This window comes from Oryza glaberrima, chromosome 1, assembly GCF_000147395.1.
Source record: "Oryza glaberrima chromosome 1, OglaRS2, whole genome shotgun sequence".
Taxonomy (NCBI): Eukaryota; Viridiplantae; Streptophyta; class Magnoliopsida; order Poales; family Poaceae; genus Oryza; species Oryza glaberrima.
Window position 1 is genome coordinate 127,185 of NC_068326.1, and position 24,846 is coordinate 152,030.

General features: G+C 40.6%; 3 protein-coding genes, 1 long non-coding RNA gene and 2 other non-coding genes across 8 annotated transcripts; 4 read left to right on the forward strand and 2 right to left on the reverse strand.

The window, feature by feature from the left end:
- Positions 1-4,429: 4,429 nt before the first annotated feature.
- LOC127773571 (uncharacterized) lies at positions 4,430-10,732 on the forward strand. 3 transcript variants are annotated; one of them, XR_008017593.1, is made up of 3 exons: positions 4,430-5,294; positions 5,674-9,973; positions 10,051-10,732. It is a non-coding gene; the product is annotated as an uncharacterized LOC127773571 (long non-coding RNA). The 3 variants fall into 3 exon arrangements; XR_008017592.1 differs by having other exon boundaries at positions 4,438-5,294; positions 9,802-9,973; XR_008017591.1 differs by having other exon boundaries at positions 4,440-5,294; positions 9,805-9,973.
- On the reverse strand, positions 10,577-11,465 carry LOC127773562 (light-regulated protein, chloroplastic). Its single transcript, XM_052299669.1, has 3 exons — positions 11,266-11,465; positions 10,926-11,084; positions 10,577-10,831 (listed from the first exon to the last, which is right to left on the reverse strand). Exons 1-3 carry the CDS (start codon positions 11,433-11,435, stop codon positions 10,774-10,776), a joined length of 387 nt encoding a protein of 128 aa, XP_052155629.1. The 5' UTR covers positions 11,436-11,465; the 3' UTR covers positions 10,577-10,773.
- Positions 11,355-14,352, reverse strand: LOC127773553 (vacuolar protein sorting-associated protein 60.1-like). Its single transcript, XM_052299657.1, has 7 exons — positions 14,172-14,352; positions 13,926-14,077; positions 13,734-13,827; positions 13,554-13,625; positions 12,920-13,031; positions 12,562-12,710; positions 11,355-12,251 (listed from the first exon to the last, which is right to left on the reverse strand). The coding sequence occupies exons 1-7, from the start codon at positions 14,238-14,240 to the stop codon at positions 12,201-12,203; spliced, it is 699 nt and encodes a 232-aa protein (XP_052155617.1). The 5' UTR covers positions 14,241-14,352; the 3' UTR covers positions 11,355-12,200.
- A 5,305-nt stretch (positions 14,353-19,657) lies between these two features.
- On the forward strand, positions 19,658-21,845 carry LOC127763926 (protein NRT1/ PTR FAMILY 6.1). The gene has a single exon (XM_052288738.1). The coding sequence runs from the start codon at positions 19,809-19,811 to the stop codon at positions 21,627-21,629; it is 1,821 nt and encodes a 606-aa protein (XP_052144698.1). The 5' UTR covers positions 19,658-19,808; the 3' UTR covers positions 21,630-21,845.
- A 1,224-nt stretch (positions 21,846-23,069) lies between these two features.
- On the forward strand, positions 23,070-23,150 carry TRNAL-AAG (transfer RNA leucine (anticodon AAG)). The gene has a single exon. It is a non-coding gene; the product is annotated as a tRNA-Leu (tRNA).
- Positions 23,151-23,257: 107 nt separating this feature from the next.
- Positions 23,258-23,339, forward strand: TRNAS-AGA (transfer RNA serine (anticodon AGA)). The gene has a single exon. It is a non-coding gene; the product is annotated as a tRNA-Ser (tRNA).
- The last annotated feature ends 1,507 nt before the right edge of the window (positions 23,340-24,846 follow it).

Genomic DNA, 24,846 nt, shown 5'->3' on the forward strand with positions numbered 1-24,846 from the left:
GTCCATCAATTGCATAAATAGACGATTTTGTACTGCCAATGATATTAAATATCGGAAAGTTATACCACTCATAACTGGAGAGTAAGTTTCGTTGAAATCAACGCCAGGTTTTTGTGTAAAACCTTGTGGTACAAGCCTTGCTTTATATCTCACCACCTCGTTGTTTTCGTTCCGTTTCCGGACGAAAACCCATTTGTATCCCACAGGAAAGATACCACGAGGAGTAGGCATTATAGCCGAGAATACATCTCTTTTGTAAAGCGAGGCTAATTCTGCGTCAATTGCGTCCTTCCATTTGTTCCAATCAGAGCGCTTTTGGCACTCTTTTATAGACCTAGGTTCTGGATCAACTTGGAGGCAATCAGCAATTTGTTCAGAAAAATTAATGTCGACAATTGTAGCTCTTCTATCAAAAGATTCTCCAGTTTCAGAGTAGTTGATGGCAATTTCATCAACCCTTATAGACTCATCGTGATCTCCCAAAACAATGTGTCTATGGTCTTCCGAATTCCTAGTCTCAGCATTGTGCACCACCGAGCTAGGTTGCAGACTATCACGATCTGCTTGATATATAGTATCAATTTGGTGTGTACCAACTAAAGGTTGGTTTGCATTTACCGTCTTTCTTTGCTTATTAGCAATTGTTTCTCACTGAGTGGCCATACTTCTTCCTCTCTTTTTAGTGAGTGGAAGTTTAGTGGTTTTATTTGGTACCTCCACTCTTTCTGGCGCATTCTAAGCAGGAATGAAAGATTTAGTCACACCTTTATAATTGGTAAATGCATCTGGCAGATTATTTGCAAGTCTTTGCAAATGTATAATTTTCTGAACTTGAAGTTCAGTTTCAGTAGTACGTGGGTCTGAGGCTGGAATACCTTGGGCATCCCAATCAATTTCCTGGCATTCTTTATGGTACTTGAAGTCTCCCCCTAATGCCGGGAAATGTTCCTCATCAAAGATAGAGTCAGCGAACCGGGCAGTAAATAGATCACATGTTAAGGGTTCTAAATACTATATGATCGACGGAGATTTAAATCCCACATAGATCCCCACTTTTCTATGTGGGCCCATAGCGGTACGCTGTGGTGGTGAGATCGGTATGTATACAGCACAACCAAACTTACGCAAATAGGAAATACTTGGAGGATTTCCACGTACTAACTGCATTGGGAAAGTTTCATGATATGCAGTTGGTCGTAGTTGAACAAGGTCAGCAGTGTGCAGAACTGCATGACCCCAACACGACGAAGGTAATTTGCAATTCATCAATAATGGTCGAGCAATAAGCTTAATTCTTTTTATCAATGATTCAGCCAAACCATTTTGTGTGTGGACATATGGAACAGAGTGCTGAACCTGAATTCCCAATGCCATACAACAATCATCGAAAGCATGGGATGTAAATTCGGCAGCATTGTCCATACGGATTGATTGAATCCTATGTTCAGGGTAATTTGCCTTCAGCCTTATAATTTGAGACATTAATTTGGCAAAGGCATGGTTTCGTGTCGATAGAAGACACACATGAGACCATCTATGGTTTCGTGTCGATAGAAGACACACATGAGACCATCTAGTAGATGCGTCAATCAGAACCATAAAGTACCTAAACGGTCCAGATCTTGGCACAATAGGGCCACAGATATCTCCTTGAATGCGTTCAAGGAATTTAAGTGGTTCGGCTCTAATTTTGAGATAAGATGGTCTCAAAATCAGTTTCCCAGTAGCACATGCAGTGCATACGAAATCGGAGGATTTGGGAAATTTGTCAGTGATCAAATGATGACCAATAGAGTTGCCAATAATTTGTCAGTGGTCAAATGATGACCAATACTGGGGTGCCCAAGTCGATCATGCCAAATGTGGAATGCATCAACATTTTGAAAAATTACTTTGTACGCAACATGTGCAATGGGCTTAATGTATGTATAGTACAATCCCGATGTGAGAGATGGAATTTTCTCGCAAATGCGTTTGCCATATCCGTTTTGTTTGGTTAAGAGAAGAAATTCTTCTCGATTATCCATATGGGTTTCAATGTGAAACCCATTTTGACGAATATCTCTATAACTTAGTAGGGTACGGGTTGAATCAGGATACAATAAAGCATCCTCGATTGTAATTTGTGTACCCATTGGGAGTGTAATAATTGCTCGTCCTGAGCCAACTATCACAGTATCGCGCCCAGCGATAGTCAAAACTTTGCCTTCTCTCTTTTTGAGGGTTTGAAAGTATTTGATCTCCCTAAGTATAGAGTTTGTGGTACCACTGTCCACAAGACATAATTCCTCTCCAATCGGAGTGATATCCTTAGACATCTATAATGAAAGAAGAATTGCTTGATTAAGAATTCTTTATCCAATATATATACATACATACAATAATTAAAACATCAAATACATAGTATGACGTTTACAAGTGTTAATAGTACATACTCTAATGACTAGCAAGTCTTATAACCTTATAATATAAGGGAGTTTGTACTCATCTACTTATTACAACCATTATTGTTTTGACAAACTATAGGATATCAATATACTGTCTCAAACACACTGAGATTAAAGCAGCTTTATCTCTAAGTGGGACGCACTGAGATTACAGTAAATCTCCAAGTGGGTCCGTTGAGCAGTATTCGATGAGCATGTCATCCATTGCAGAAAGTGCAGCGGTATCCTCTGGGAGAAGAGCGAGGTTGTTCTCTGGTTCAATAGGAGCCTGGTGAGAACTTTCAACATCCGGTCTTTCTTTTGTAAGATTGAAGTGAGCTTCAAATCTTAGTTCCTCAGAAGACTTTTTCTCCTTTAGGGATTACTGATACAGGAGAACAAGATGTTTTTGGGATGCGGCAATCTTTAGTGACATGATAGTCAGATCCACACCTATTGCAATGCCTGTTGCTATTGCAACGAGGTTGTGGTGCCTTACCCTTCCCTTTTCCTTTCTGTAGACCATTGGATTTGCGCCTTGTTGTTATGTTGCGTTTTCCAGTCAGATTCTTAGGGTTATTCGAGGAATTTCCCTTGAATCCTTTTAGTGCGATACTATTGGTTCAGTATCTTGTCCTCCGGAAACATAGTTGATAGAGTTTTCTCTATCTTTCTGCTTCTGTTGGCTCTTATCGCAAAATATCAACTTGGAGCAAATGTTGTGAACAGCATGATTGTATTCTGCCACAGTTTAAAATCCTGTAGGCGTAAATGAATCCAGCCATAATTAGCCTCATGCCAAATGAGTTCCTTTTGCTGATCATAACGCTCTATTAGAGCTTTCCATTGGTTGAGAGGGATCGTCTCCAACATGTACTCATGTTTGAGATATTTATAGATGTAGAGCCTCAGAAGGAAAAAAGGCAATATATAGCTTTCTGTTCTCAACTGGTGGATCCCAATCATTGGGTTCCTCAATTGCATTTGAAATCCCGCAAGAAGAAAGAAAAAAAATATTTTGATATCGGAAGCCCAAATTGGGTAGTTACTCCCATCGAGGGCGAATTCGTCGAACTCTATAGTTGCCATGTCCCTATAATCATGATTAACATTATTAATTACAGAGGTAAATTAATAAAAACATGATATTGTGGTTGTAATCTCAATGCGTAATGTAAGACTTCATATTTTGTAATGTTTCGAAAAGATGTAGGCTATAGACCTGACAATTTGAGTTAGAGGTCGAAATTAGATGGCACAATGTGGATAATCTCCAAGTAATTAAACAGTGGAGTAGATCTCTTAATAGTGGGCAAGTTATACTTGCTGCCTAAAACACGGTCTCCAGGCAAATATATTCTGGTGAATATACCGCAACCAATGTTTAGGACTCCACTACCTTGTGCTCAACCAAATTTCAAATAATCTCATTTTTCAAAACATATTTTCGGAAAATAACACATGTGGGTAATCATTGTGAGATGTAGACCTCTGTGAGATGGGCGAGTTACTCGCTGCCAAAGTTATGGTCGATATGACCAAAGTATAGGACTCCATCTACATGTGATTAATTTTCGAGTCAAAGTTTGTAGTCGAACATGCATTAAATCCTCCATTAATCATGTTGTATATAATTAAGAGAATTTGCTAAATCAAAATACAAAATTTATAGAATTTTGTAAATTAATGAAGCGAGAAAGTAGAGTGTGTCTTGAAATAGTATGCAAAAGGCATGTTATTAAGACAATAAATAAATTTAGTGAAGCAGGGTATTTAAATAAACACCTATGTTAAGTAACATATAACATCAGTGGTCTACAGGACCAGTACATAGTAATTTGTACAACTGATGAACTGCTTGTACTAAATTATCAAAGATATAGGGACTAATAAGAAAATGCTGCTAAATTAGAAAATAAAAGCTAAAAAAAATAAAGGGTAAATGGGTGGTGGGCCGAAATCAATAGGATTCGGCCCACCACCGCTATTGTGCGGCCCGAGGGGAAAAGGGCGCAGGGGGCGAGGGGGTGTTACGGTTAGAACCCTAACCGTTCCCCTCGCGGTGTGCGCCGCCGCCGCCGCCGATTGGCCGCGCCTCCTCCACCTCTTCTGCCGCCGCCGCCATTTCGCCGCCTCCTCCTCCACCACTTTGGCCGCCGTCTCCACCGCCGCCTTTCTCATCCACCGCCGATCCCATTTCCGCCGCCACCTTCTCCCCCTGAAACGCCGCCACCGCTGCCTCCATTTCCGCCGCCGCCCACCACCGCCTGCATCCACCACCGTCTCTACCGCCCGCCGCCGCCATCCACCGTCCGCCGCCACCGCATCCCCCATGTCGGCCGGCGGTTTGCCGGTTAGAGTTAGGCCGACGGCCCCAACTCCTCATCGGAGTCGGAGACCGGTCGAGCCCTTACACCGTTCCCCATCCCGCCATTTGAGAGCGTGCGGGAGCCATGGGGAACGGCGAGCCATGTGGAGCGGAGGCCGGGACGGCGAGCAGTGGCTTCACCGGCATGACGGCGAGACGACGATGGGTTGAAGTAGGCCGGCTCCCCCGTGCGCGCTGCCATGGTTTCGTTCCGGCCGGACTCCGGTGCCACGGGAGTGGGGGAGCGGCGTTGGCGTGGCGTCGGCGACGTCGTGGCGCGGGTGGTGACGGGGTTGGAGTAGCAGCAATGGTGATGCGGTGCCGAGGGTTGTGGCGGCGGCCACTAACCCTAGGCCGGCGCCTGGCATGGTGATGGTGGCAGTGGTGGCGACTCCTCGTTGTACGATGGAGGAGGTGGTGCAGATGGTGGGCTCGGTCATGGCGAGGAATACCAAGAACGGCGTCGATCCGCCAAGAACGGCGTCGATAAATAATTGAAGGTAGACATCTCGTACCTTTCCTGTTGATTCTTTCGCCTTTCCTTGAGATCAAAAGCGATGTAGTTTCTTCTTTCACTTCACGATCTCCTTCGCGAGAGCGAAAGTGCTGATAACGTGTTGAAAGTGAATTAAGATTGATTGAGCAAGAGAGAATTGCACACAATAATGTAGGGAATGAATGAGCGGTATCTTTATTGATCGATGCGGTACAATATATAGATAGGGAAGGGGTGGCAACCGGAGACGCGATGGTTGGGAACCATCACGTCCGTTGCCAAGGAGCGCCTAGGGAAGGCGCGGTTGCCTTCGGTTGCGATCCATCCTTTTATATGGATGAGATCACCCTGTTGTTTCATAACATGATCAATGGATCTGACAGGAACCGAAAAGGAGAGGATGGTCATCTGGTCAAGCGATGCAACAAAATTTATAACTCCGTATTTTTGTTACTGTGCTGGTATGGTTCACAGTTGGCAGCGTTACCGGAAGCTTCTGTTGGTGGCTATCCTCGTGGATCCACATTTGGCTTCAGGATCAGCATCTAAAGTTTAATAAATATTAGTATTAGGATCGTTACATATTAAATTTGTGAATATGAACCTTAAGGTTAACCAATTTTGTGGTTTTTATCTTCGGTATAATTTCGTGAGCTATTATAGCCTTCGACGAAAATTGACGAGTATTGACCATTTGAAAAAAAAAAACATTAAAGCTGAGTTCTTATCTCCACTTCTCTAACCCACATCTCTCGTTTTCCACGCGCACGCTTTTCAAACTGCTAAACGGTGTATTTTTTAAAAAAAATTTATATATAAAAGTTACTTTAAAAAATTATATTAATCCATTTTCCAAATTTATTTTAGCTAATACTTTGAACACAGCCTAATAGTGTTCTCCTGCCCAACATTTTGTGAGTACTAGTATTGGGATCATTGCACAAGAAATTCATGAATATTAACATTAGGAAAAAAGAATTCATAACTTTTATAAAAAACATGAATATTTTTCTCATGCACAAAATTTGGTGAGCATTAAAATTGGAATCGCCATGCACAAAATTCATGAATATTAACGTTATGAAAAAAAACACATGATTTTTATTCTTTAGCCTGTAATTTCGTGAGTTATAGCCTTTGGCCAAAATTTATAAGTAATAAACTTTGGAAAAAAAACATGTGTGGTTATTTATTTCTCACCAAAATTTTACGACTATTTGCCTTGGGCCCATAGGAAACAAAATTCATGAATAATAACCTTAGGGCAAAGAAACACATGATTTTTAGCCCCCTGCGTATTATTTCATGAGTTATAGCTCATGAATTATAAAAATCATCGATCATATTTTTAATGCTCGTGAAAATTTTAATATTAACCTTTTAAAAAACACAGTATTATTTTAGGCCTATGGAAAATAATATTAACGCTACAACATCAAATTTTATGATTTTTTATCCTTCACCTTATAATTTCATGAGTTATATCCCTCAAGCAAAATTTATTAGTATAAACCTTTGAAAAAAATACATGAATATTTATTTATGACCCAAAATTTCTTGATATTTATCTCAGGCCCATTTCTTGAATATTAACCTTATTATAAAAAAAATTCCATGAATTTTAGTCGGCCTATAATTTCGTGAATTATAGAATTTAGCAAAAATTGACGAGTATTAACCATTTGGAAAAAAAAAAAGAAACGCATGAATATTGCTCTCTGGCCCAAAATTTCACAAGTATTATCATTAGGGTCGTCGCACTAAGGAGTAAAATTTTCATGATTTCTAGCCTTTGCACTATAACTTTGTGAGTTATAGCCTTCTACTCAAATTAAAGAGTATTAACCTTTTGGGGAAACCATATGCATATTTATCTCCAGCGCAAAATTTCATGAGTTCAAAAAAGTTTCATTAATATGAACGTCATGACAAAAAAAAATCAAGATTTTTATCCATCGGCATATAGTTTTATGAGTTATAGCCTTGGGAGAATATATGGCATGGATATTTATTCCCAGCCAAAAATTTCTTGAGTATTTGCCTTGGGCCCAATCGAAACAAAAAAATTCATGAATACTAACATTTATCCTGAACTGACCCAAGGCAAATACTCATGAAATTTTGGGCTGGAGATAAATACCGGAGGTTATAGCCTCCAGTATATAATTTCGGTAGTTATAGCCTTTAGCTAAGACTGATGGATATTATCCTTGGGGGGGAGGGGGGATGAATCAATTTTTTTTTCCAACCAAAATTTTCATGGTATTAGCATTGTAGTCACTGCACACAAAATTCGTGAACATTAACCTTATGAGGAAAAGGTTTGTGATTTTTAGCGGTCATCCAATAATTTTGTGAGTTATAGCCTTCGAAGAAAAATATGTGAGTATTATTAACCTTTTGGAAAATAAATGCATGAATATTTTTCTCAATCCAAAATTTTATCAGTACAACTATTGGGATCGTTCTACACAAAATTCATGAATATTATTGTTAGGACCAAACATTTCATGATTTTCATCGTTCGATCTATAATTTCATGACTTATAGCCTTCGAGCAAAATCCATGAGTATTAACCTTTGGAAAAAAACATGAATATTTATCCCATCGCAAAATTTCACGCGTATTTTCATTGGCCCATTTGGAGAGAGAAAAATGTGAATGTTAAAGTTAGGATCAAAACTTTCATGGTTTTTAGCCTCTGACATATTATTTCGGGAGTTATAGCCTTCGGCAAAAATTGATGAGCATTAACCTTTCTCTCTAACATATTATCAGTATTTCTCTCTGGCCCAAAAATATATTAGTATTATCATTGTGGTTGCTGCACACAATAAAAATTAGGGGAAAATTTTGTGATTTATAACCTTCAACAAATATATGAGTAATAACCTTTGGGAAAAATGCATGAATACTTTTCGTCGATCGTTGAGCATAAAATCCATGAGTAATATACTTAGGACCAAATGTTTTATGATTTTTTATCGTTCATCCAATGATTTTGTGAGTTATATCCTTCAACTAAAACTCCTAAGTATTAACCATTGGAAAATATGCATGAACTATGGTCCAAAATTTCAAGAGTATCTGAGTTGGGCTTATTTGGAACAAAATTCATGAACATTAACCCCTGGATTTAAAAGTCATTTTTTTAGCTTACAGCTTGGTATTAATGATTTGAGAAAAATGCATGAATATTTTTCTCTAGCAACAAATTCCGTGAAAATTAAAGAGTTTTTTTTTTTTGGGGGGGGGGGGAATAAATAGTTTTTTCCGACCCAACAAATCAGATAACATATTTTTTAGGCTTTGGCCGAAATTCATGAGTATTAAGTTTTAGAAAAATAAATGAATATTTATCTCTATCCCAAAAATTCACGAATATTTACCTTGGGCCCATTCAGAACAAAATAATTCAATATTAATATTACGATAAAAAAAATATATGTTTTGCCCTTCAACCTATAATTTCATGATATATATCCTTCGGGCTTCAGCCAAACTTTCCTTGCTATGAACCTTTGAGAAAAAAACCCTTGAATATTGTTCTCCATGCCATATTTCACAACAACCAGCATTGGCGTCATTGCGGATAAAATTCACAAATGTACACATTAGGACAAAAATTTCATGATTTTAAAACATTTCTCCGACCCAAAATTTCAATAGTATTAGCCTTGAAACATTTCTACATAAAATTCGTGAATGCAACCTTAGGACGAAGAAAATTCGATATTTTTTAGCCTTTGGCCTATTATTTCATGATCTTTTGGGGAAAATGCATAAATATTTTTTTCACTCCAATATTTCATGAGTATTTGCACTGGGATCGACGCACATAAAATTCATGAATATTAACCTTATATCTTATAATTTTGTGATTTTAGCCTTCGGCCTATAATTTTGTGAGTTATAGCCTTCGAAAAAATTGTTGAATATCAAACTTCTGAAAAAAAATCATGAATAATTTTCTCCGACCCAAATTTCAAGAGTATTGCCTTGAAACCATTCTTCATAGAATTCATGAATGCGAACCTTAGGACCAAACATTTCATGATTTTTAGCCTTCGCCCTATAATTTTGTGAGTTATAACCTTTGGCCAACATTTATGAATATTAACCTTTTGAAAACAAAATGCATGAATAATGTTCTACAGCCTAAAATTTCAGCACTATTAGCATTCACAAAAATCGTGAATATTAGACGTAGGAGTATTTTTTTTTTATTTTCGCCTTCGGTCTATAACTTTCGTGAGTTCTTGCCTTGGGGGAAATTGATGAGTATTCAAATTTTGGAAAATAAAATGCATGAATATTGTTCTCTTGCCCAAAATTTCAAGGATATTAGCTTTGGGATTGTTACACACAAAATTCGTGAATATAGTTATTGCGTTCGGAAAGACATGCATAAATATTTATCTCCAGCCTATATAATGTCACGAGTTATAGTGTTGGCGTCACACTTCAATTTCTTTGTCATATAGTACTCACTAGTGTATGCACTATGCAGCAGGTATCGACATATATTGTGCTCCGGCCCGTTGCTGATTGATTCCAGGTAAGTTTGGCAAAGCGTCCATGACTCATATTGTCATATTGCCTCCATGACAACAAGCGAGGGGAAATGCTTTAGGTGAATAGCCGGAGGAAGTATCCGGATGATGTATTTGCTCCTGGTCTAGGTGAATAGCCTTCTCTGGACACTGTTGTCTGCCCTGGAGGTAGTTTTGATAATATTGACAGGTATCTGGATTGGCAGGTCCCAACTACGACGGAGAGGCCGGCGCAGATTAGAGCTGATCTATAGGTAATCACATATGTCCATAATATATGTTTTATTAATATAAATGTTTCCGCACAACAAATTTGTTTCAGTGCTCCCTCAGTTTTCTGGCGCCAACTTTCCAATAGTTGTGAGATAATTAATTCATATACTGTACCTGATGCTATATAAGAGCAAGTTCAATAGTGTAGCCAACTACTAGCTCCAATTCATTTATAACCAATCTAATAGCTCATTCATACAATAGTTACATACTACACTATTAATACCTAGTCCCACCTGTCATAGACACACTGCGTCTTGGAGTCCGTGCTACAGCTGGCTATAAATCTGTAGCCCATTGCTCTTTTCTCTCTTGATTTATCTTCATAAAATATGTTTGCAGCTGGCTTATAGCCTGCTATTGTACCTGCTCTAACGCAGCAAAGTGTGATGAATGTTGGTGTTGATGATGGGATCATGGGAAGTAACCATGAGATAACAGAGGTATTGTTCGATGGAGTAAGTGTATTATATGTATGTAAAATTATATTATTGTAAATCATTTTGAGGAGCTAGACTAGCGTGCCTTATTAACAAGGAGATATGTACCATTACATGATGATTAACATATAAATCTGTAGCTACATGGAATTAAGGTAGTGGAGCAGAGGAGGAAGGATGATAGAAGACTCCAATTCTCCATGGATGGGAATGGGATCAGGTGGCCTTGCAGAACTCTCCGCCCAGATCGTCGCACGCCTCCTCGGGGAACACCCTGCGTGCAATTTTGTGTTTTCCGATTTCAGTTCCAGTTAGTTACACTAGATTTCATCAGTTGGGTAGTATAGTAGTAGAGCTTAATTAATTACGTGGTGGGCTCGTCGTAGGATAGGTAGTCCCTGTCGACTTCCTCCGCCGCCGCACGAGAAACAGCAACAGCAGCCGATGATGAGAGCTTGGCTTCTGGGTACATCTGCACGTTGCACGCCTCGCCGCCGATGAGGTCGCACGCCTCCATCGGAAACACCCTGCGCGCAGTAGTCAATTTCACTTCATGGCATATACTGTACTATATACTACTAGTAATGGTATGATGAGTTGCATTGCAGTGCACAATGCAATGGTGAGTTTGGGACAAACATAATTGGTGCCTAGGCTAGGATCAATCGAGAGATGCATCATGTATAGACAGACAATTGTAGTACTTACGAGATGTTAGAGCTGTAGTCCACCTCCGCAGCCTCCACTGCCACCGCCGCCGCCGCCGCACGAACGCGCAACGCAACACGGCGAGGAGCCTGAATCTGCAGGCTGCGCCCCTTCACAGCAGCGGGCAACACAGCCGACAATCCAACGACACTGCTAGCAGCGGTCTGCATCTTCTTCTTCTGCTTAATTAGCTTGGTGGTAGATATCTTCTTTCTTCACATCCTCCTCCTCTCTTTATACATCTCCAGTCAAGTGTGCCACAAGGCCGGGATATCCTTCCTGCCCCTTCAATTCCCTCTTTTCTATGGATAAGATTCAGCTGATATGTGGTGTTCTCCCATTTGGCTTGCTCGCTACAGGGCCCCACCCCCAATGCCCCGCATCTTTGTACTCTTGTAAAGATATTTCTACCCTATCTCTTCATACTTATCTTACCTCAATTCTTACAAAATTGCAAAACAGGCACAGCCAAAAAAGGACAGCATGCAGTTGATGTTGCAGTAAGAAAACAACCTACCCCCGAGATATTTTCTTCTTCCCTCCCTGTTCACCTTCTCTTTTCTTTGCACAATCCACTAGAAAGAATACTTTGTACAATTTTTAGGTGGCAAGCAAGCAGAAGCAGGCAACCTATTGATGTTGTACTTGCAACCAGGCACGCTTCCAATGACACTAGGACAGTATTCCAAATTGAAAGAACCACCACCACCGACAAAGCATCATATGATGCATCTAATCAACCTCAACCCATCACAACTCGAAATCCCCTTTTCTAAAAGGCAGAGTGGAAGATATAAGACTGCAAGCTCGGTTTAACAAATCAAGGCGACTCATGAAGAGAAACACATACACAGATTAATTGTTCAACTGCAATTGCATAGCAATGGGTTCTCACGTCAATGCCAATCACAAGCAAAGGTACATGAATTACTGTTCTAACTGCGGATTGATGCTCGAGGGACTGCTGGCAATCCTAGCTCATCCACCTGCACCAGATAGCACCAGGCAACATTCAGTACAAGCTTAAAACAGGTAAACTATGGACCAATCTAATTGGTTCATACAAAACATGGTTGTTTTAGCTGTTGATCAACAATGCACCTAGTCTATGCAAGAATATTTGAACTTGGGATAGTGAACAACAGACACTGCTAACTCATGAATAACAACTTCTTAAGAAAAAAGGAAAGGAAAATTCATCATTCATTCCTCTAGTACATACATGGGACTAGATAGTTCTCGAATCATCATGACAAAGCAAGCATCTGAATAAAAATAACAATAATATAAACTAACCTGCTGCCTGCTTACTGGGACTGCTGCAGGAGCGGTAGGTGCAGCTGGCAAATTAAGCTCTGCATCGAAATCGGATTCCTTGTCTGGTTGAAGATACGATGGGACTGCACTTGACTCAAACTCCATATCAGCCTCCAAAGCATCCAGTTCTGCAATGTTCAAGAAACAACGACAGTAGATAGATTATTATCTCCAGCCCTGCAATGGTCCCAGGAAGAATGAAGGCATGGCAACAAGCTAGGCAATTTATGGCATGAATCTATGTTATTACTTCCAGATGCCTATGAATGACAATAATGCCAAGTAAATTGCCAACCATCATTTTCCAATTGGCCAACTGATGGTACAGCGTCCATACCTCCCATTAGTTCTTCCTCATCAACATCGTCAGGGATGTTGTAGCTTCTACCAAGGGATTCTTGTATTTCGTTGCTCACATCCATCAGGTCAGTCATTTCATCTTGCATATTCTACAGGTGGATCAGGGCATTCGTTTTACACGAAAAAAGATGATAATACTCAAGATAGTCCAACAAGCAATTTCAAGGGCGGTTGATAACCGCACTTAAAAAAGATTGACAATTGTGGTTTTTGTATGGTTTTCTTGTAAATCAATGGATATACTGGTGTAAAATGTGTTGATGATCTAAACAATAGGCAAATCCTGCAGATTAGCTTGAAATGTAATGAAGGATAGCGTCTGAAACTAGGAATGCAATGCCCAATAAAATATCTGCACTGGAGCAATTGTCCTTGAGAGAACAATTGGTCTGTTTGCATGGTTATGAAAAATCTATAAGCAGGTTTTTCCCTTTCAATATATAAAAAAGAAAAGATTTGACAGCAAGTTTTTTTCAAGGAATGGGCATGACACAAAACACAGGATGGGGACAGCTCAAATGGTAGCACCTGATAAAGAAATGCACATGAGGAAGGAATATCTTGGTAAGGTAGCTGTAGTAAGTAGCAACTAAAGAGAAAGAGAAGCATACATCGATGTCCTCAATCTTGACTGTCTTCATCATTCCCTTGAGCTCTTTATTGGCGGCCTTCATGGCATTCATCTGAGGAATCGATAAATTAACAAACAAAAGAATGGTTCGGCAATAATTCATAGACATGGAGACAGTAGGAACAAACAAGGCGGGCTATATATGTGGAGTAGTACGTACGGTCTGCTGAGCGTCTTTGAGGCCATCGGCAGCGAAAGCGACTTGGTCGAGATTATAGGTCTGGTTGTAGAGCATGTTGCGCTGTTCTTCGTACCTTGAAACAGACAACGTACATTCATCAGAGTTGCATAGTGGAGTAGTAGCAAATACTCTACTAGTAGTAGAATAGTGAGTGAGAGTAGAGTAGAGTACATGCGCTTGTGCTTGAGAAGCCTGATGGCGCGGGCCTTAATGGCGTCCTGGGAGGGTCCAGGGCGTGTCTTCCTGATCTGCTCCTTGTAACGGCCGAGCTCTTCGTCCAGCTTCTTGATCTTGTCGTCCACGCTCTCCCCCCTCTTGTTGATCTTCAATCACATACACATACACATACACATAGAGAGGAAATGTTCAAACTAAGAGAGATGGCGTGCGAGCAAATGGCCTAGACGAGGAGAATACTCGTTCGGTGGCGTCCTGGATGGATGGGGGCGGGTCCTTGCTCTTCTTGGCTCCAAAGATCTTCTTCATTTCCGGCGTGTGTGTGCGGCGGCGGCGGCGGCGGCAGCGGCAGCGAGGAGAGAGAGTGTTGGGAGTGAGATGAGATGGAGAAGGGGAATGGGGGACGGGAGGTTGGGCTCCATGCTGAATTCTGCTGTGGATTGGGCCAGGGAAGGCCCTATCCGGCATACCATTAGTCGGATTTGATTTCATTCCCTTTCTCCTCCTTAGTCATACTCCCTCCCTTCCATATTTGACTTATTTTTTCTTAGTTAATTTTTTAGCTTGATCGAATTTATAGAAAAACTAAACACTATCTATGACATCAAATTATTTTTATTAAATGTAGCATAAAATACATTTTGATAGTATGTTTGTTTTCTGTTAAAAATATTGCTATTGTCGAAGCAATAAGCTCTTCTAGTGGGAAGGCAAAGTACCCTCCCTTGAGAATTCTGCTAGTGTGCAGGTTCCGAACTCGTACTCGGTTTGCGTGTGGGGTTGGAGACAAGTGGTTTATACAGATGCCGCTCGAAAACATAATACACATACTCATGTGATATTGCTATGGATAATGAACTTTACAAGGAGATGATTGGGTTGTTCTAAGTGAGAGAGGATGAACTCTTCTTCATTGTCTAAGTGAGAGAGGATGAACCGTTGTTCATTGTAATGTGGCTAGAAACTAACTTTGCTTGAGTCCGATCCCTTTCTATGTGGCACGGATGCTCCTTTTATACGTCAAGGGGAGTCCGTAGTCCCATGCATGCATAAAAAAAAGGGCCCCAACCCATAGGGGTTGATATGCTTGGTTTTATTGCTGTCCCTCCAAGCACGGTAACCGGATGTGAAGGGTCCACCTGTCAGCCCACGACGTTGGTAAAAAGAGGAGTCCATCAGGTGAATACGGAGCAAATGCGCGTCACACATCTTTTACTCCGGGACGACGTGGGCAAGCAAGACGAAGCATGCATGGCTCTATCCCCCACATCGCCAGTGATATGTTCATAGGAACTGTATTACCCGACAATTAATGCAGAATGACAGGCTAAGGGAGTACACGTAGGACCGGATATCAAATCTCCTTAACGAAGCAAATTCGTTCAGAGAGACCTCCTGGCACCATCCTTGGGGCCATGGCCCATATGCAGCGGCCGTAGGGCTTCCGAGGTAATGAAAGCTTGTCTTAAGGCTACTGTTGTTCTCGGGTCACCTTTGTCCGTCAACTCCCACTTTGCTCCCGTGGTGCCCCGAGCCATCGATGGAGTGTGAGGATTCTCGCTCCGACAACGATGTTTTCCTATAAATTTAATTATTATTTTTTAAAATATTTAACTGATAAGAGCATGGTTAATGGTTTCGCCGGCCGCTGGCGCAATAGGGTGGCCATATCACTTTAAGCATTTGCATTTGAGAAAGTCATTGCATATAGTGAACTGGCGTAGAGGTTGGCTATAAGAGTTAATGCTTGCATGTACTAGTAGCAAATGGGAGAGAAGGAGCTGCTGGCTCAGTCGCATGCAGCAGGCTGAGAAGAAGCTTTTTATCTCGGTTCTGCTGCTTCAAGCGAGCGTCTCACCAATCGCCCGTCCTATTCTCTATTAGGATTTCTCTCTCTTCCACCTCAGATTTGGGTGACGTGGTCAGTTATTTCGCCGGCTAACTGTGCTTCACTATACTTGCTCTAAATAAGTCAAAGCCTAAAAAATATTAATTATTCCCTCCCTCACAAGAGGAATGTACTAGGGACTAGGAGAGAGCAGCAGCATCAGCAATTAAGGAGACCGGTAGCTGTATCAGTCGTGAATTATTTTTTTTACTAGCTATCAAAGAACAGTCGTACGTGAATGTATTAACCATATATGTGATGGATTGACACACACACATAGTACTCTCTCCGTTACAAAATGACGATCATATAAATTTTTTAAGGTTATTTTTAAATGATCATTATATTTATATTTATTTATTAAATATATTCGTTATTTGTGTATTGAAGTAAGTTGATATTGATGTATGTATTTATACATATAAGTATTTATAATCAATGTGTAACATTTTGATTTGTTACTAGCTAGAAAATAGTGGGATGGTTCGTTATCGAAGTAAATATGGTAGGAGAGGATTATCACAGTTTTTAGCAGCCAAGAAGCGAAAGCAAACAGCAAGAATTCTTAATTGAGGTCAGAGAAAGAGAGACAGGTGTATTGGTCAACTCATTCATATCGAGTCCATTTGGTGGCATTTTGAGTGGTGGTGCAGGCACTAGCACTACGAGTGGTAGTGGCTCCTCCACTACACCAACCAACTTGTACAAGTACGTGTTGGTTGCAGGAGTATACCACCACAACAGCAGCTCCTAGCTAGTTGCATGGAGCCATGGAGTGATGGATGATTCATCAGTTCCAATTAAGGCCTGGTTCGGTTACACAAAGAATTCGTTCCAGGCTGAAAATGATAGGTATAACCATAAATTTATAATAAGTATAACTAGAGATCGAGATTTATTTCGGCTCAGGAACCAATTTAGTCATATTAGGTACAACAAAAACATTTAGATTAGTTCCACACCTCTTATTGTCCCTATTATGAGTAAATTAATTTCCGGTCTGAAATAAATCTCGGTCCATCGTTCTATCTATCATAAACTTTTTACTACAATTATCATTTCTGACCCAAATTGAATCCTTATCTAACCTAACAAGGCCTAAATATTAAATCGATCGACGGCGATCAATTGATCAGTCAACCCGGCCGGATGAAACGAAACGAAACGAAGGCATTATACAATACTCCTACTGTACAAGTTAGTAGTACTAGCTACATATCCATCTTAAAATATACTGCTAGCAAGTTAGTAGTAGTAATTCGTACTGGATTATTTCAAGACGGAAGGTCCGGTTGAGGATTAATTAATTATTTGCCATTCTTACGTATGGCTAAATGATTTGTTACTGGATCCATATGTCATAGACATATAAAGGGTTCACATGTCATAAATAGCGAGTGATAAATAATTAATTGTCACGTCTTAAAATTGGTATGGAGTTAAATGTCCCTTCGGTTGAAGCACGCATGTCGCACTGGATTATCTCAGATCCTTCCTTCAATATAATCGCCCGTACTTACTACTCCCTCCGTCCCATAATATAAGTATTTTAAGTTTTTGCTTACAACGTTTGACCACTCATCTTATTCAAAATTTTTTGAAATTATTATTTATTTTATTTGTGACTTCCTTTATCATCTACAGTATTTTAAGCACAACTTTTCGTTTTTTATATTTGCAAAAAAAAAATTGAATTAGACGAGTGGTCAAACGTTGCAAGCAAAAATTTAAAATTCCTTATATTATGAAACGGAGGGAGTACTACAGCTACTATATATAATATACGTGTGTGTAGTACGTGCATCGTATCAATCGCCACTAGCTAGCAAAACTAGAGGTGTAGCTAGTAATTTCTTGTTGAACATCACAACATGCATGTATTGCCTTCAACTTGTTGTGCATCATCGCATGCCTTTCTTCTTGTCATGCCGTGCGTACCTACCCCTATGATGCATAAACATCGATCGGCAGATGTTCCCTCTATTAATACTCCTATTCCCTCCATCCTAAAATGTTTGACGCCGTTGATATTTTAAAAAATATTTGACCGTTCGTCTTATTTAAAAAATTTAAGTAATTATTTCTTTTCCTATCATTTGATTTATTGTTAAATATATATATATATATATATATAGTTTTACATATTTTATAAAAATTTTTAAATAAGATAAACGGTAAAACATGTTTTAAAAAGTCAACGCCGTCAAACGTTCAGGGAACGAGCGAGTATTAATCGATTCATCCATCGGCGGCTGGCTACCGACAAATCAATAACTGATGTAAGATCTATAGATATGCATCCTCCGTATGCAGTACTAGTACGTAGGACCAAATTAAATTGCTTTGCTGCCCTTGCCCTGCCCGGACTGTCCTATCAACGGAACCAACCTTAATCTCCCGATTACAGTACAAATGGAGTATCCCAATGTGGCCGTGTTCAGTTTCAAACTTTTTTTTCTTCGAACTTTTTAACGTTTCCAACACATCAAATATTTGGAGCCTAATTACGCCATAATTTAACAATGTGGTGCAACAGTAAACATATGCTAATGATAGATTAATTAAGTTCAATAGATTTGTTTCGTAGTTTACAGGTGAAATCTGTAATTTATTTTGTTATTAGTCTACGTTTAATATTTTAAATATGTGTCCGTATACTTAAAAAAAATTTTGACACGACCTAAACACACAGCCTACATTATTAATGTCCTTTCCCGTGTTGCAAACCCCGTTCCATTTCATTCATCGACTAATTGATAGAACTTACGTATTCTCTCCGTCTTATACTATAACAATCTATAATTAGATAGAATATTTACATGTTACAAAGATTTTGATTAGAAAATTTATTCATATTCATTGTACCATCTAATATCATATTCGATCATAGATTGTTATATTATGGGACAGCCGAAGTAGTACTCCCTCCATTTTAAAATGTTTGACACCGTTGATTTTTTAGTACATGTTTGACCGTTCGTCTTATTCAAAAACTTTTGTGAAATATGTAAAATTATATGCCTACATCAAAATATATTTAACAATGAATCAAATGATAGGAAAAGAATTAATAATTACTTAAATTTTTTGAATAAGACGAATGGTCAAACATATGCTAAAAAATCAATGGCGTCAAATATTTTGAAACGGAGGGAGTAGTTATTTTTGTTTTGTTTTGCAGCTTAGCTGTTGTTTTAGTAGAGCATTTGTTGGTTGGTAGTTCCCAGCATTTGTGCATTGCAGGTAGGATAAGTAGTACTACCTCCGTCTCAAAATAAGTGTAGTCTTGAGTTTCCGCGCTCAACTTTAATAGTCCGTCTTATTTGAATTTTTTTTATAATTAGCATTTTTGTTACTATGAGATGATAAAATATGAATAGTACTTTACTTATGACTTATGTTTTTAATTTTTTTTGAAAAATTTTTAAATAAGATGAACGGTTAAAGTTAGGCGTGGAAAATTATGGCTGTAATTATTTTGAGACGGAGGGAGCAGTAGAGTGCAGGGCAGGGCAGGGAAGGGCGTCGGTGGTTCATCTCCTCTGCTTGTGGCGCGCTCATTGAATATTGATGCTGTTGCATGCTACCTGTATTTCTGTACTACTATCTACGACTACTCCCATTAACAAACTAAAATGACAGCTCCGCACTGCCCGTACATCATTTTCTTCTTGTACTCCATACGTCTCATGATTTTAAGTTTTTACTTGTACTCGTTTTATTTAAATTTTTCTTTACAAATATAAAAAACAAAAAATTGTGCTTAAAGTACGGTAGATGATAAAGTAAGTCACAAATAAAATAAATAATAATTTCAAAAAATTTTGAATAAGACAAGTGGTCAAACGTTATAAGAAAAACTTAAAATCCCTTATATTATGCGACGGAGGGAGTAGTATTCAATTCAGATCAGTTGATTTGAGCCGCCGTCGACGATCCGGCCGGCCGCTTGCTTCTTCCATATTGATGATTGATCGAGGAGACATCACATGGATCATCATCCAATTCCAGCAGATGAGAATGAGATGACTAGTACTAGTCCCCAGATGCAGATGAGGAGAAACAAGCTCTCCTCCCACTTCCAAGGAGATATCGATGATGATGGTGGTGTTGGTGTTGTGGACATCCGGGGGTCGCCGATGGGGTCGGCGGAGCTGGCGCGCACCGGCGGGTGGGTGGCGGCGGTCTTCATCTTCGGGAACGAGATGGCGGAGAGGATGGCCTACTACGGCCTGTCCCTCAACATGGTCATCTTCATGTTCAACGTCATGCACCGCCCCTTCGCCGCCTCCGCCAACGCCGTGAACAACTTCCTCGGCATCTCCCAGGCCTCCTCCCTCCTCGGCGGCTTCCTCGCCGACGCCTACCTCGGGCGCTACTGGACCATCGCCGCCTTCACCACCCTCTACCTCCTGGGCCTCGTGGCCCTCACCCTCTGCGCCACCATGCCCGCCCTCCAGGCCCCGGGCCAGGACGAGTGCGACGGCTTCGCCAAGCTGCTGGGCAAGTGCCAGCAGCCGCACCCCTGGCAGATGGCCTACCTCTACGCCGCGCTCTACACCACCGCCTTGGGCGCCGCCGGGATCCGCCCCTGCGTCTCCTCCTTCGGGGCGGACCAGTTCGAGGAGCGGAGCCCGGTGCTGGACCGCTTCTTCAACCTCTTCTACCTGGCCGTCACCGTGGGCGCCATCGCGGCCTTCACGCTGCTGGTGTACGTGCAGAGGAACCACGGGTGGGCGGCGGCGTTCGGGGCGCTGGCGCTGGCCATGGCCGCATCCAACGCGCTCTTCTTCATGGGGACGCCGCTGTACCGCCACCGCGTGCCGGGGGGAAGCCCGCTGACGAGGGTGGCGCAGGTGCTAGTGGCGGCCTACAGGAAGCGTCACATCAAGCACACCACGGACCTGTTGTACGAGGTGGGCGGGGCCAAGTCGGCGGTGCGCGGGAGCGGCAAGATCGAGCACACGGAGGAGCTGAGGTGGCTGGACAAGGCGGCGGTGAGGGTGGAGGGCCAAGAAGAAATCAATAACCCATGGCGTCTTTGCACTGTGACCCAGGTGGAGGAGGTGAAGATCCTGGTGCGGCTGGCGCCGGTGTCGGCGTGCACGGTGATGCTGAGCGTGGTGCTGACGGAGTTCCTGACGCTGTCGGTGCAGCAGGCGTACACCCTCAACACCAGGGGCCTCCCCGTGGCGTGCATGCCCGTCTTCCCCTGCCTCGCCATCCTCCTCCTCCTCGCCCTCTACTACAGGGCCTTCGCCCCGCTCGCCCGCCGCCTCACCGGCCACCCGCACGGCGCCTCCCAGCTGCAGCGCCTCGGCCTCGGCCTCCTCCTCTCCACCCTCTCCGTCGCTTGGGCTGGCCTCTTCGAGCGCTACCGCCGCGCCTACGCCATCCGCCATGGCTTCCTCCCGCTCTTCCTCACTCCCATGCCGGGCCTCAGCGCCTACTGGCTCCTCATCCAGTACTGCCTCATCGGTCTCGCCGAGGTCTTCTGCCTCGTCGCCCTCCTCGAGTTCCTCTACCAGGAGGCCCCCGACGCCATGCGCAGCCTCGCCTCCGCCTACGCCGCCCTCGCCGGCGGCCTTGGCTGCTTCTTAGCCACCGCCATCAACACCGCCGTCGACTCCATCACCGGCGACATCGACGCCGGACGCCCCTCCTGGCTCGCGCAGAACATCAACGTCGGCAAGTTCGACTACTTCTACTGGCTCCTCGCCGTGCTCAGCACCATCAACCTCATCGTCTTCATCTACTTCGCCAAAGCCTACAAGTACAGGATCAAGCCCCCCACCACCCCACATAACTAGTTCATAGTATTTCTACACCACTACAGTCTAGTACTAGTAGTATCTGCTAAGTGACATTATATTGATCAATCAAACAAATTAAGGGCATCCAATATCTTCCTTTTTTATTGATCTACTCCTACATAGTGCTACCTAAACTATTGGAGTACGCCGATGAGTTTTGCAGCATATGGCACACGCTAGCTTCAAGCGTGGTAATGATATATTTATGCTATATCAACTTTGCAATTGCAGTTCCTCATAATTGCATTATTACTTGTAAAGATAATAATGAGGAGGCACTTTTCCACAAATCAGGTAAGCTTATTAAAAAGTAATCCAGACTTAGACATTTTTTTATTTTTTTATCTTGCAACTGTAACTGCGGCAATTCGTAGATACTTGATGTATAAATTATTCTGAGTATACTCTGTTCAGCGATTCCTAGTTATTATTAGCTGTATATTGACAGTGGGAGGCTAGCTCTTGCCCTTTTATTATGATGGGAATATATATCCGTTAATCAGCTAAAGTCATTAGCAGAAGGTTCTGGCGCTTTAGGTCTTGCTGTTACAGAACGTACGGACACTTGGCTGCTGATCGAAGCATGTCGATCGTGATGTTGCGTAGTATCCGATCGATCAGGTATAAGGAAATTTATTGAGTTTATTCCGAATTTTAGTTAGTTTTAAATTCCTATATGGACTTTATACTCTACTTCTAATATTTCTTATTTTTTAATTTCGAATTTCAATTTTTTTCTTAATTGTATCTTTATATGGACTCTATACTCTACTTCTAATATTCCTTATTTTTAATTCCGAATTTCAGTTATTTCCTAATTGTATTTCTATATGGACTCTAGTCTCCTATTCTAATGTTCCTTATTTTTTAATTCCGAATTTCAGCTATTTCTAAATTGTATTTTTATATAGACTCTGCTTTTTCTTTTTCTCTGATTAATGTGAGAATTTATAGGCCATGAGAGCGAACGTGGAGGCTCTTTTTTCTTAATTGTATCTCTATATGGACTCTATACTCTACTTCTAATATTCCTTATTTTTAATTCCGAATTTTAATTATTTCCTAATTATATTTCTATATGGACTCTAGTCTCCTATTCTAATATTCCTTATTTTTTAATTCCGAATTTCAGCTATTTCTAAATTGTATTTCTATATGGACTCTGCTTTTTCTTTTTCTCTGATTAATGTGAGAATTTCTAGGCCATGAGGGCGAACGTGGAGGCTCTTTTTTCTATTCCTTTAATAATATAATAGATAGATAGATTTCTATACTTAATTTCAAGATGAAAAATAAACCATGGCATAAAAGTCTTGACCACAAAAAACACTACAGATCGAGATGGTCGACTAGCACCATGAATAGCACCGAACAGCGTCGCGTCCTAAACCGCCCCTCTTTGACCAATTAATTAGTACTAAATATGCAGCCAGGAAAGTTGAGATGGCCGAGTTGGTCCAAGGCGCCAGATTAAGGTTCTGGTCCGAAAGGGCGTGGGTTCAAATCCCACTCTCAACATCCCCTTTTTTGGGTTTTCTAGTAGTCTACTAGGTCAAGTATCACAATAATAATAATGTACTTACTACTTTACTTAATTAAATAAAGAGTTCATCGTATTTCACCAAGTGGTCGTGCCGGAGTGGTTATCGGGCATGACTAGAAATCATGTGGGCTCTGCCCGCGCAGGTTCGAATCCTGCCGACCACGTTTTCCTTTTTCGGTTCCTCCAATCTCAGACTGTAGATTGAACTTGGGGACCCCAGCTGATTTAGTTGCATTTTGCCCTTCTATTTGAAATTGGCATGCTTCATTAATCACAAAAAAACTTCAACTCAAATACCTGTTGATCTGTCTGTGTGTGTGTGTGTGTGTGTGCGGGGGGGGGGGGGGGGGGGGGGGGGGGGATCTTTTATATATATATATATATACACTTACTTAAAAAATAAGATATGCTTCCTTCGTCCGTTAAAAAAAAAAGTCCGACTCCCGTCAAAACAAAATAAATAGCTAAAAAAAAGTTTTTAAAAGTCCGACTCCCTCTCAGGTCCGACTCCCGTCAAAACAAAATAAATAGCTAAAAAAAAGTTTGAGTCCGAGATACCAGGCACACTCCTCTCGGTTTCAATCTATACTGTGATATCGCATATATCTTGGTGAAAAAAATTGATGAGCCGGATTGAAGATCTGTTTGCAAAAACGGAACCTACCGGTCGAGAGCATTCTATTTTTATATGATTTTAATTTTTGGGTTTGTACTTTTCTATCTAAGTCCCTATAATTTTTATATTTACATTTGAGTCCCTATAATCTTGCAATAAGATACTTGAGGTCTTTTTTTAAGAAAAAATAATAAAAGGGAGAGTACAAGGGCATAAAGGTGCATAAAAAGAAAAAGAAAAACTACAAAAAAGAAAGGGAAAAAAGGAAAAAAAAGAAAAACAATAACAATAAAATTTTGTTTCCCCTAAGTGGCAAAAAAAAAAACCGTAGATCCGATTCCTATAAAAGGCAAAAAAAAAGTGGTGAAAAATAAAGGCCGGATCTGATTCCTTTAAAAACGGAAAAATAAAGTCTGATTCCTATAAAGGCGAAAAAATCTGAAAAAACATCTAAAAAAATTCATCCGATTCCCTAAGAAAGTGGAGAAAAAAATGGTTCGTAAAAAATAAAAAATGCACGCAAGAAAAAAATAGAAAGGGCGAAACAAATTCCGATTTCTAATCAGTATATATATCTCTTCTCTATCTCTAATTAATCTAACTATTTAAAAAAAGAAAATGCACGAGAAAAATAAAAACGGTTCAAAAAAATGCGTGAGAAAAAAGCGCAAAAAAATGCTAAAAAGGTTTTCCATCTTCCATAATAAAACGTGCGAGAAATATTATTTCCATCGTCAGTAAATTTTTTAAAAAAACATGCAACGAAAAAAATGTAAGAAAAAATGCGTCATTTCTAAAAAATTATTTGAAAAAACCGTGCAAGAAAAAAACACCGTCTATTAAAAAATAAATCGCTCTGAAAAAACTGTCAGAAAAAAAACGTTAAATTGATGGACGCTTGAGTCGGATAGGATCGATCGATTTTTTGCCATCTATTACACGGCTTTTATTTCGTCATATATTCTCATCTACTGGAAAAAAAGCAAAAAAAAGAACATTAAAAAAAAGCAAAAAACGCGTGAGAAAAGAAAAGCAAAAAGGGAGAAAAATATGGT